At 46.6% G+C, this 11,928-nt stretch overlaps 1 protein-coding gene across 7 annotated transcripts in view; it reads right to left on the reverse strand.

Moving 5' to 3' along the window:
• DAPK1 (death associated protein kinase 1) overlaps positions 1 to 11,928 on the reverse strand; it is a 206,029-nt gene that overhangs the window by 94,647 nt on the left and 99,454 nt on the right. For all 7 annotated transcript variants that reach the window (XM_070459526.1, XM_020902140.2, XM_020902143.2 and 4 more), the window contains exon 3: positions 1,134 to 1,355. In XM_070459526.1, coding sequence (XP_070315627.1) covers positions 1,134 to 1,355 — 222 coding nt within the window. The remainder of the gene's footprint in view (positions 1 to 1,133; positions 1,356 to 11,928) is intronic.

Consider the following 11,928-nt stretch of genomic DNA (forward strand, 5'->3'; position numbering starts at 1 on the left):
CAATGGCCATCCCAGGCCCTTGTGACTGCAAAGCACAGGTCCCCACAGTGAGGTGCCGAGCCCTCTGTATACCTCCTTTTACTTCCATCTTCTCTGGTCTCAAAAATCACCTCTTAGCCCTGAGAGATCTGCAAATAAGGAGGAGCTGCTGAGCTGGCAAAAGGGTCCATCTGAATTTCAGAGGCTCCAGGAAACGGGTGGGGCCTGTCATCACTAAGAACCACCCAGGATTGCTCCATCCATCCCTCCCTCGGCCCCCAGGGTGATAATGTGTGTCCTCCACCCAAAGCATCCAGAGACACTCCCAGCTGCATGTTCTTGGATGACTTCCTCTCCTCTCCCACCAGCCTCTGTTGGCTGCTGGATTCATTACAGGGAGCGGGGCCCTCAGGCAGCGGGCCAGGGACTGGGACACATCATGGAACAACGCACTACAGTCAGTTTCCCATAATAACATCCGACGGACAGGGTGTGCCTGAGAAAGTCAGCAGAACGCTTTAAAAACAAGTCCTGCAATCACCCTTGAGTGATTCTGCTTCAATCTCACCCTTTCATATAATGAGTGTCGACAGTTTCAACAGTTAAAAATGAGGCGTGTATAAGACAGAGGGAAAGAGAAGAGAGAAAGACAGAGAAGAGACAGATTTCCCTGGCTGTCCAGTGGTGAAGACTCCACGCTTCCACTGCAGGGGGGCAGGGGTTCCTGGTTGGGGAAATAAGATCTTGCATACTGTGTGGCACAGCCAAAAAAATAAATTAAAAGTATTAAAAAAGAGAGAGAGAGAAGAGAAAAAGAGAAGTAGGAAAATAGAGGGAAGGCAGAGGAACAGTGTGAGAGGAGAAGAGCATATGCCTACAGCTTAGCATGAAACTTAGAACACAGACGATCTCATGACAAGCAAGGAAGAACTCCAGACTGGGGACCCACTGGCAAACCAAGTGTGACCACATGGGGGGAAGCTAGTGCAGACCGACTCCAGACAACTGCAGCTGGGCCTCACGGCAGACCGCACACCCCAGTTCTCAAGCTCAGCAAAGCCGAGTCGTCCCCAAGGAGGCCCCAGGCTCCTGGCTGTGCTGTCCGGCCTCTGGGAGCCCGCAGTGTCCCTCCCCGGCCCCAGCACTGCACTCACAGTTCCAGGATCAGGATGACGTCCGTCTTGTTCTCGTAAACCTCATGCAGGGTGATGACGTTGGGGTGCTGGATCTCCTTCAGGATGCTGACCTCCCGCTCGATGTCCTCGCGGCTCACGCCCCGCCGGCTGGATTTGGTCCTCCTTTTCTTGATGAATTTGGCGGCATACTGTAGACCGGTGCTTTTCTCACGGCATTTCTTCACGACTGCAAACTGCCCACTGCAGAGAGAAGGGAGAAGCGGTCCCGGGTCACTTATACGTTCCTTGTGTGCTGAGCTTAGGCCCTCAGTCGTGTCCCAGTCTTTGCAGCCCCATGGACGGTAGCCCGCCAGTCTCCTCTGTCCATCAGATTCTACAGGCAAGAATACTGGAGCCCTCCTCCAGGGAATATATATTCTTTATTGTTCACTAAAACCCAGGTTTGGGCAAGAATGTAGTCTCATGGGGTGGGGTGGGGTGGGAACAATAGGATTGTAAATAAGGACATCCAAATTGAGGGAAATTAATAAATTCAACAGAGAAATTTTTCTTCTATTTTGGCTCCATTAATTTAAGCCTCTTTCCTTATGAACAATGCTGCAAAGAATATAAATTTCTTTTCTTGAATTACATTTTATTAAATGGGTAATAATGCCTCCATTTCTCCGTTCTCCTCCTTCTGCCCCATTTCAGACTCAGGGGCCACAGGAAGGAACTCCCTCCCACTGGGCCTCACTTCCTTGTTCTTGTCCTGTGTTCTAGGAAAGCAAGGGGTCAGGACCAAGGGGCCAGGGGCAGAAAATATACAGGGTCCTGCCTTCAATGATGTATTTCTAGCATGGACTAAGTTGCTTCAGTCATGTCCGACTCTGTGCGACCCTATGGACTGCAGCCTACCAGGCTCCTCTGTCCATGGGATTCTCCAGGCAAGAATACTGGAGTGGGTTGCCATGTCCTTCTCCAGGGGATCTTCCCAACCCAGGGACTGACCCAGCCTGCATTGCAGGCTGCTTCTTTACAGTCTGCTTCTTTACAGTCCTTCTTCCCAGTAGGGAAGCACAAATACTTATTCACTGAAACACATCAACAACAACAAAAATACAAGTATACCTCATTTTATTGGGCTTCACTTTATGGGCTTGACAGATATTTTTTACAATTTGAAGGTCTGTAGCAATCTAGTATTGAGCAAACCTATTTGCTCCATTTTTTCCAACAGCATTTGCTCACATGTCTCTGTTTGCAGTATTTCAAACTTTTTCATGATTATTACATTTGTTACAGTAGTTTGTGATCAGTGATCTTTGATGTTACTCCTGAAAAAAGATTACAACTTGCTGAAGGCTCAGATGATGTTCAGCAATTTTTTGCAATAAAATACTTTCTAATTAAGGTATCTATATTGCCTTTTTTTTTTTTTTTAGCTCTAATGCTATTGCACATCTAAGAGACTACACTATAGTGTGCAACTTTTTTATGTAGCCATTTTTGACTCACTTTATTGCAATCTTTGCTTTATTGACGTGGTCTGGAACTGAACTTGCAGTGTCCGAGTCTGCCTGTATACATTTTGTTCATACTCCAGGGACTGATAAGTCATATGCACTAGACATTTGTTGGCTGCTTCTTTAGTATCACCTCTCTCCTATGCCCTTCCCAAAATATCTACCACCAGGGTTTTTTGGTTCTGGGAAGCCAAGTCTACCCCCAACCATAGATATGGTACATGCAACCTAGACTAATCCAATTTGTGCACTATATTCTTTTTTTGGAGAATGTGAAGACAAAGATTTTTGTTAAGACGCTTTGACACCCCTCTCCCCCCACAAAGCTGCTGCCCGTCATCTTGGGGCACTCCTGATCTAAAGCAGAGGCACCACTGGTCAATGGAAAGAAAACAGGTCTGTGGGAACCCTGTGGAGTGGCTGGATCCACCCTAGCCTGGAGTCGTCTGCCTTTAGACTTTTCAGCAACACAAGCCAATAAAATCCCCTTTACTGCTAAAGCCAGTTTGGTTGGGGTTTTTTATTTCTTGCAGAGGAAAGCATCCTCAATTTGACAGCAGAGCCTCCTAGCCAGGTACTGTTGCTAAGTCGTGTCCAACGCTTTGCAATAAAAGAACGCAATAACAGAGCTTGACACAAAATAGTAAAGTGACCACGTAAGTGGGGGAGAAGTATACCCTAGAGTAAGTATACCCTTGGGGTACACGACCGCAAGTAGTACACCCTTAAAGTCGGTGAGACACAGTGGAAAGCTGCTCCCTATGTCAGTGCAGGCACCGTCACTTCCTCCTTAGCACCCTCGTGCCAAGGGCCAATCCAGCCATCACAGGATGGGCACATTTCTTGGCACCTGCTGGGGAACTGCTATGTGGAGAATTATCACAGTTACTTTTTGCTAGCTTTATTCTCTTCACATGAAGACAAAAGGAAGACAGAAAAAATCAAATTAAGGCTAATATTTTAATGTTAAAGAATGGATACATTAAAACGTTACTCATTTACTTTGGCGGTGGGAGGCCCATGAAGATTAAAAACACACATAGTGAAGAATTATTTTTAGAGCAGTGTCAATTTTTTTTTGCATGACAGGTTATTAATACTTTCTTTCCCCGGTCAGCAGGATAGCAGAGACACTGAAGAATAAATCACATCAGAACACTATTAGCACCTACTGCCTGTAAGCTCACAACCTTAAAGAGTCACAGGAAAGGTTATGACTTTATTACAATCATTTTCTGATTTCCTTGGGGAGTGGAACACTGTGATTTCCCTTTGGTAGGGGTTGGGGGGTGGGCTGCAGAGATGGGGCTTATGGAGAAAAGAGGAAAAACAGCCTGAATACAAAACAACATTAGCTTTCCAGAAGTCAGTGAAGTGCTGCTTGTAACCCCTCTCCTCAAAAATACAGTACCACTTCCCCACTAAGCATTCTCAAGGGGCCCCAGGACCCAGGCCAGCCAAGGACCTCCAACCCACAGCAACACCTGCTTCTAGGAGCTGGGTCCAAGCGTGAGCCTGACAGCCACTTGTCAGGCAGACTTAAGGCAAACTTGGTGACTTGAATCACATTGCTTAAAAAAAAAAACAAAAGCAAAGAGCCAAAGGGGAAAAAAAAATAATCAGGAGAGCCACAAAGTATTTAAACGCAAGACCAAACTCAAAGATTTTCACAGCCAAATGTTCCATGTTGGCATTTGATGCTTTCAGTCATGGGAAGTGAGAGCATCAGGTTCCCAACCCTAAGGCTGAGTTCAACTATGGTTCTGAACATCCTGTGTGTCGAGGCCAAGAGTGTGTGCACACATCTAAGATGACCGTGTCGCCCAGGTTTGCAGCCTAATGTCTGGAACCCATTCCCTCGCCAAACCATTGAACCCTCGGTCACACTTCAGGGTCCCCTCATGAGCGGTCTGAAGGTGGGAGAGGCCCCTGCACAGGAGAAGATGTGATTCTAGGGCCCCTCATGGCAGCATGCTAGCATCTCAGCTAACTTTGGCTGCACGATGTCAGACGAGGGTGTAGAACAATTTGGGGAAACACTGTTTAGACCTATCTCAATGCTGCCTCTTTTAAAGACACTTTTCCTTACTTATCACCCACTCTTCAACAATCTGCCTCCCCATTCCTTTATTCCAATGAGTATTGTATCCCCGAGTCTACAGGGCACCTCATACCCCTCTGTGGTACTTGCGATTTCCTGTTTCTTGCCCATTTCTGCCCCTCCCAAGACCATAATCCCTTCAGGACCAAGGGCTGATTGGTGCATCTTCTATCCCAAAGCCCTGGCTGCACAGCCCCTCCAGGAACCCATGCACAATGCAGAATTCTTGAATTCTGAGTCTATAACCTAAAAATCATGGGCTTCCCTGGTGGCTCAGTCAGTAAAGAATCTGCCTGCAATGCAAGAGACCAGGCTTTGATCCCTGGGTTGGGAAGATCTTCTGGAGAAGGAAATGGCAACCCACTCCAGTATTCTTCCTGGGAAATCCCATGGACAGAGGAGCCTGATGGGCTACGGTCCATAGGGTCACAAGAGACTTAGTCACTAACCACCACTACCAAAAACCAGAGGTGCTAAACTGAAGCTGCCTCACTATAATTCCATAGAACCATGAAGCAACGATGGGCACAGACTGACTGTATCTGAGTCCTGGTTCCAATGCCTAGTAGCTGTGTACCTGTGGGCTTCAGTCAGTCAGTCAGTTCAGTTGCTCAGTCGTGTCCGACTCTTTGCGACCCCATGAATTGCAGCACGCCAGGCCTCCCTGTTCATCACCAACTCCCAGAGTTCACTCAAACTCATGTCCATCGAGTCAGTGATGCCATCCAACCATCTCATCCTCTGTCGTACTCTTCTCCTCCTGCCCCCAATCCCTCCCAGTATCAGGGTCTTTTCCAATGAGTCAACTCTTCGCATGAGGTGGCCAAAGTATTGGAGTTTCAGCTTTAGCATCAGTCCTTCCAATGAACACCCAGGACTGATCTCCTTTAGGATGGACTGGTTGGATCTCCTTGCAGTCCAAGGGACTCTCAAGAGTCTTCTCCAACACCACAGTTCAAAAGCATCGATTTTTCAGCACTCAGCTTTCTTCACAGTCCAACACTCATATCCATACATGACCACTGGAAAAACCATAGCCTTGACTAGACGGACCTTTGTTTGCAAAGTAATGTCTCTGCTTTTTAATATGCTGTCTAGGTTGGTCATAACTTTCCTTCCAAGGAGTAAGCATCTTTTAATTTCATGGCTGCAGTCACCATCTGCAGTGATTTTGGAGCCCAAAAAAATAAAGTCTGACACTGTTTCCACTGTTTCCCCATCTATTTCCCATGAAGTGATGGGACCAGATGCCATGATCTTAGTTTTCTGAATGTTGAGTTTTAACCCAACTTTTTCACTCTCCTCTTTCACTTTCATCAAGAGGCTTTTTAGTTCCTCTTCACTTTCTGCCATAAGTGTGGTGTCATATGCATATCTGAGGTTATTGATATTTCTCCCAGCAATCTTGATTCCAGCTTGTGCTTCCTCCAGCCCAGCGTTTCTCATGATGTACTCTGCATATAAGTTAAATAAGCAGGGTGACAATATACAGCCTTGACATACTCCTTTTCCTATTTGGAACCAGCCTGTTGTTCCATGTCCAGTTCTAACTGTTGCTTCCTGATCTGCATACAGGTTTCTCAAGAGGCAGGTCAGGTGGGCTTGTTTATTGCTAATACTTAACCACTCTGCCTCACTTCCTTCATCTGTAAAGTGGGTACAATATAGTGCTTGCTTGGGAAGATTGTTGGGATGGAGGGAGCAGGATTAAATTAAGCTAATACTCGGCAAGTGGTTAGAATAGTACCCGCCAACAGTAAATCCTTAATAACCCTGAGCTATTATCTTTCACAACTGGAGTTATTGTTAACAGCTCAGTTCCTTAAATCTCAAAGCACTGCAGTATAAACCCCTAAATGTCACCTCTCATGACTGCGTGGGGGAAGAGAACCCTGAAAGGAAAAGTAAAACAGAACACAGAGAGCAGGGCTGTGCTCTGCGGAAAAGTATAAAACTACTGCTAAATCCGGAGGCTGGCTCCAGGCTTCTAACACAGCATCCTGTCCCCGCCCCACCCAGATGGAGAGAACTGCTCAGGACTCCTGCTCCCCACAGCTGCGTCCAGCACCCCAGTAGGGATGCAGTCCCAGCTGAACTGCCCTGGAGGCCCAAGGCGAGGAGCTTGGTGTGACTCGGTGATGCCTGTCGGGCACTTCGGCAGGGTCACCTTCTCAGGGGGATTAGCAGGCTAAGGACAGACTCCTCGGAGAAGAAACTTGTCTCAAACACAGTGATTTGCTAAGCGAGACCTAATTCCCGTTGGAGTGTGGGTTAACTGCGGCTCCCAACCTTCCCTTCCTGATCCAGCTTCCAGGGTAGGAGGAGAGCAAACGCACAGAGAAGCCAAACCACGGCTGCCACCTAGGGGACTGGCTGTCGCTACAGCTCCTGTCCTGTGACAGACACGGGAGGCGCCTCAGTGACTGACACCCACACAGGCAGTGGATGGGGAAGGTAGCCTCCTTACTAGAAAACAGAAACATTTAAACTTGACAAGACAGAGTACAGGCAATCCTTATTTTCTTCGGGATCTTTATTTGCAAATTCACTTACTCCTTACAATTTTACTTGTAATCTAAAAAACTCAATACTCACAGTACTTTTGTGGTCATTGGTGGATCTGACCACAAATGACCAGACATGCTCAGACATGCATGCTCCCAGCGGAGCTCGGTTAAGGGCATGCTCTGCCTCCTTGTTTCAGCTCTCACATGGTGAACAGTGTCCTTTTCATAGTCTGTTCAGTGCCATGTTTTCCATTTCATTTTGCATTTTGTGCTTTTTGTTCATGACTTCCCTATTTAAAATGGCCCCCAAGCGTGGTATTAAAGAGCTGTCCAGTGTTCATTAAGCATGGAGGCCATGGGGTGCCTGACAGAGAAAATACATGTTAGATGAGCCATGTTTGGCATGAGATATAGTGCTGTTGGCCATGAGATCAACATTAGTGCATCAACTATATACATATAGTGAGGTGCCTTTAAACAGAAACACAACAAACAAGGTTATGTTTTGATCTATTGGTAAAAATGTGACCAGCTCACAGGACCCTAACTCTGCATTTCCTCCAGGACCACTGGTTCAGTATCCACTAAGTCAGTATTTGTGATTAATTTATAGAACATTAACTACCATGATGAGCACTCACCGTGTGTCTTTTTATTTTTTTGTTTTTTTTTCATAACATTCTCTGTCATCTAATAACTGACAGTTTATTACATCAGGCACAGCCACACTCATTTTCAAATGAAAACTTTCCATTTAAGATAATGTTTATTAACCACCAGTGATCAGATGCATATAAAGACAAGAGCCATTCCTGCTTTATAAGAGTTATCTACAAAAAAAGAAAAAAAAGTGTTTCAAACATAATCACGAATTTCATTGAAAAGAAAAACCTTTGGCTAAAAGGACCAAAACTTCAATAAAATAACCTAATCTAATTTTGGAGGCTTTCCTGGTGGCTCAGTGGTAAGGAATTCACTTGCCAATAGAGGAGACGCGGGTTCAATCCCTGGGTCAGGAAGATCCCCTGGAGCAGGGAATGGCAACCCACTCCAGTATTCTTGCCTGGGAAATCCCATGGACAGAGGAGCCTGGCGGGCTACAGTCCGTGCGGTCTCAAAAGACTTGGACATGACTGAGTGACCACAATCAACAACAATCTAATTTTAGCCAACAATCTTAATTTCCAATCTGATTTCCTTGTCTTATTTATTAATATATCTAATTTAAACAGTACCCTGGCAGTCATTCAGTGAGCTTTATCCAGGATGCTATGCAAGGCATTTTACATGAAATTCACATTATCACCATCTCTTCTATCAACGAGAAAACCAAGCCTCAGAGAGATTTTTAAAAATTGCGCCAAATCACTCAGCAAGTAAGTTGCATAATTGAGAACTGGAGTCAAACCCAAGTGCATTTGCCTGCAAAGCTCTATTCAATGAGCACAGTTGCTATACTGGGCTTGTGTCCGTTCTAACTGAGATACAAGCCACCTCCAGTGAAGTCACAGACAGGACTGGAACATCATTCAGGAAAGAGTTTTGTGAGGGGAAGGCAAAGAGAGGGGTCTTGTGGTTAAGTAAGTTGGGGCAATGGAGCTTCCTCTTCTCCACTGAAAATTCCAAACAGTGTTCAATTAACTGAAACCATGGCTTTTACATTCTCAGGTGGGCTCTGCGATCAAAGGAAAATGCTGTTCATGTGCATGCTTAGGAAGCAAGATGCTAACACTGAGAAAGAACCACAGAAGGGTCATTCCCCAGGTCAGCATACAAGGTTTACATACAACTGATGAAACATTTGTGTCTATAATTAGTTCCATCTCTCCCATCCTTCCAAGATTTGCAATATGGTTTCTAATCAACACAAAATAATTTTTACTTTTGAATTCATATATCAAGCTCCTGGCAAAATTTTCGTGCTGATGAGGAGCCTGGCAGGCTACAGTCCGTGGGGTCGCAAAAAGTCAGGCATGACCGAGCGACTAAGCACATTTTTCTTGAAAAGTTGCGTTCTGAGAGTGGCATAGACTCAAATCCTGCTAGAATACAGAAATTACAGGTCTTAATTATTTAAGAGGTGAGGTGACAGAAAAGACTGTTCAAGGATGAGTTCACATTTGATAATAATTCACATGTATGGCAGGCGATAAAAACCCCAAAGAGCTTATAGAGTAAGGGAGAGAGAAGCCTGTTAACACTGTGAGGTGGGAAGGGCCACAGAAAGGACACGGCCACTTGGGACCACTTCAGGGGAGAGGATGGGGGCCAGGAGACCCAAGCTGTGTCCTGAAGTCCGGGCTCCAGCCAAAAGAGGAAGAAGCTGTGTGCTGGAGGGATAGCTTCCAAGAGGAAGAAGAGCATGACCCAGGGCAGGGAGGCATGAGAGAGCCTGCCTGGTATTCTTGAAAGAAGAGGAAGCGGTTGGGGGGAAACTGAGTGATCCTCACAGCCAGGGTCCTGCCCAGAATGGAGCAATGCCAGCCCCAACCCCACTCACAATGTGGGAAAGCAGGGAGCTGAATGAGCCTTGGTTTCCTCCTCTGTATAAAAGCAACGGCAATCTGAAATGAGGCCATGCACGTGAGTACGGCATTCAAGCACACGAAAAGGATGAAAGTTAGCACGTTGGCTCAGCTTCAAACTTCTTAAAGAAGCCAAGAGGTTTCCCTGATAGCTCAGTTGGTAAAGAATCTGCCTGCAATGCGGGAGACCCTGGTTCGATTTCTGGGTTGAGAAGATCCCCTGGAGAAGGGATAGGCTACCCACTCCAGTATTCTTGGGCTTCCCTTGTGGCTCAGCTGGTAAAGAATCTGCCTGCAACACGGGAGATCTGGGTTCAATCCCTGGGTTAGGAAGATCCTCTGGAGAAGGGAAAGGCTACCCACTTCAGTATTCTGGCCTGGAGAATTCCATGGACTGTATAGTCCATGGGGTTGCAAAGGGTCGGACATAACTGAGTGACTTTCACTCACTCACTCAAAGAAGCCAAGAGGGTGGTATTTCAGAGGCTGAAAGTATTAGTATTAGTCGCTCAGTCATGTCCGACTCTTTGCGACCCCATGGACTGTAGCCTACCAGGCTTCTCTGTCCATGGAATTCTCCAGGCAAGAAAACTGGAGTGGGTTGCCATTCCCTTCTCCAAAAGCAGCACATAATTTCTTCTTGGCAGTTTTCTTTACAATATCTTTGAAATCTAAGTGTTAAATCTCTACATTTTCCCCCTCATTAGGACTCAACAAAGCTATTTTCATTTTGGATGGGACCTATGTGATTTTCCACAGTTGGTCCATAAAGGACCGTGTGGCTTTGTATGCTGAATTTTTAGCCTGTAGGTAGGTGATGGGAGGGCTTCCCTGGGTGATCAGCAGTAAAGAATCTTCCTGCCAGTGCAGGAGAGGTAGGAGAAATGGGTTTGACTGCCCGGTTGGGAAAATCCCCTGAAAGAACACATGGCAACCCACTCCAGTATTCTTGCCTGGAGAATCCCACGGACAGAAGAGCCTGGCAGGCTACAGTCCATAGGGTCACAAAGAGTCAGACAACTGAAGCGACTGAGCACTAATGCATACAGGTGATGGGAAGCAGACAGCATTTTGCAAAGATGACCTCAGCTGTATCTCCCATCGCTCACGCTCTTGCTTGGTGTGGCCCTGCCTTTCCCACCATCCCAGTCCCCTGGAATCTGAGCTTGGTTCTGACCATTAGAACGTGGCAGACGTGACTCTGGGGCTTCTGCCTGGGTTGTCAGCATGCACACTCTTGAGAGCTAGCTCCCTCTGGGAACCCAGCCACCATGCTGGGAGAAGCCATGTGGACATGTTCCCATCAATAGCTCCCGCTGAGTGTGAGAGCAGCTCTAAAAAAGTCAGCCAGGTGAGTCTTCAGGTGGCTCCAGCCCCAGCGAACACCTCAGTGCCACCATGTGAGAGAGACCCCCAAGCAAGAACACTCACAGAAGCATATGTTCATAAAAAAATGTTGTTTCAAGCTACCAAGTTTTGGGGTGTTTGTTTCACAACAGTGGATAGGTGGAACATCTACTAAAAAAAAAAAAATTTTTTTTTAAAACAGATGATTCCAGAAGCTACGTGAAGAAAAGAGTCAATACACAAGGTGAGGGGACAGAAGGTGACCAGTGCCTCTGACAAGCCTAAAGGAAGAGCCGGGGACAGGAGTGAGAGTGTCTGGACCATTTTGCATGCAGTTGGCCCCCCGGCGGGGGGTGGGGCCCCATGCAAACAGCCCTCTGTTACATCAGCAGGTGTGAGTTCACTTTTCAGGTTCTCTGCTTCTCATCTTGGCAGCAAGATGCCCTCTTTCAAGGGAAGTGTTACATCATTTACGAGGGACCTCTGTGCCAAAACCCAAAACCGATGACAACAAAACCCAAAGATCACACTAAAATGCCTCTGCAGATTTCTGGCTGAACTGTACTCATCCCCAACGTACCTTTCCCAGTCCCTCTAGGGAAGCAGGTCCTCCCCTCTGGGAAATGCACAAGACCCAAAGTCTCCAGCCACTTAGCTGTGTCCTATTATTTGTGATCCCATAGACTATAGCCCGCCAGGCTCCTCTGTCCATGGGATTCTCCAGGCAAGAATACTAGAGTGAACAGCCATTCCTGTCTCCACGGGGTCTTCCTGACCCAGGGATCGAAACTGGGTTTCCCACACTGCAGGCAGATTCTTTACCAGCTG

Source organism: Odocoileus virginianus, chromosome 31 (genome assembly GCF_023699985.2).
Source record: "Odocoileus virginianus isolate 20LAN1187 ecotype Illinois chromosome 31, Ovbor_1.2, whole genome shotgun sequence".
Lineage (NCBI taxonomy): Eukaryota > Metazoa > Chordata > Mammalia > Artiodactyla > Cervidae > Odocoileus > Odocoileus virginianus.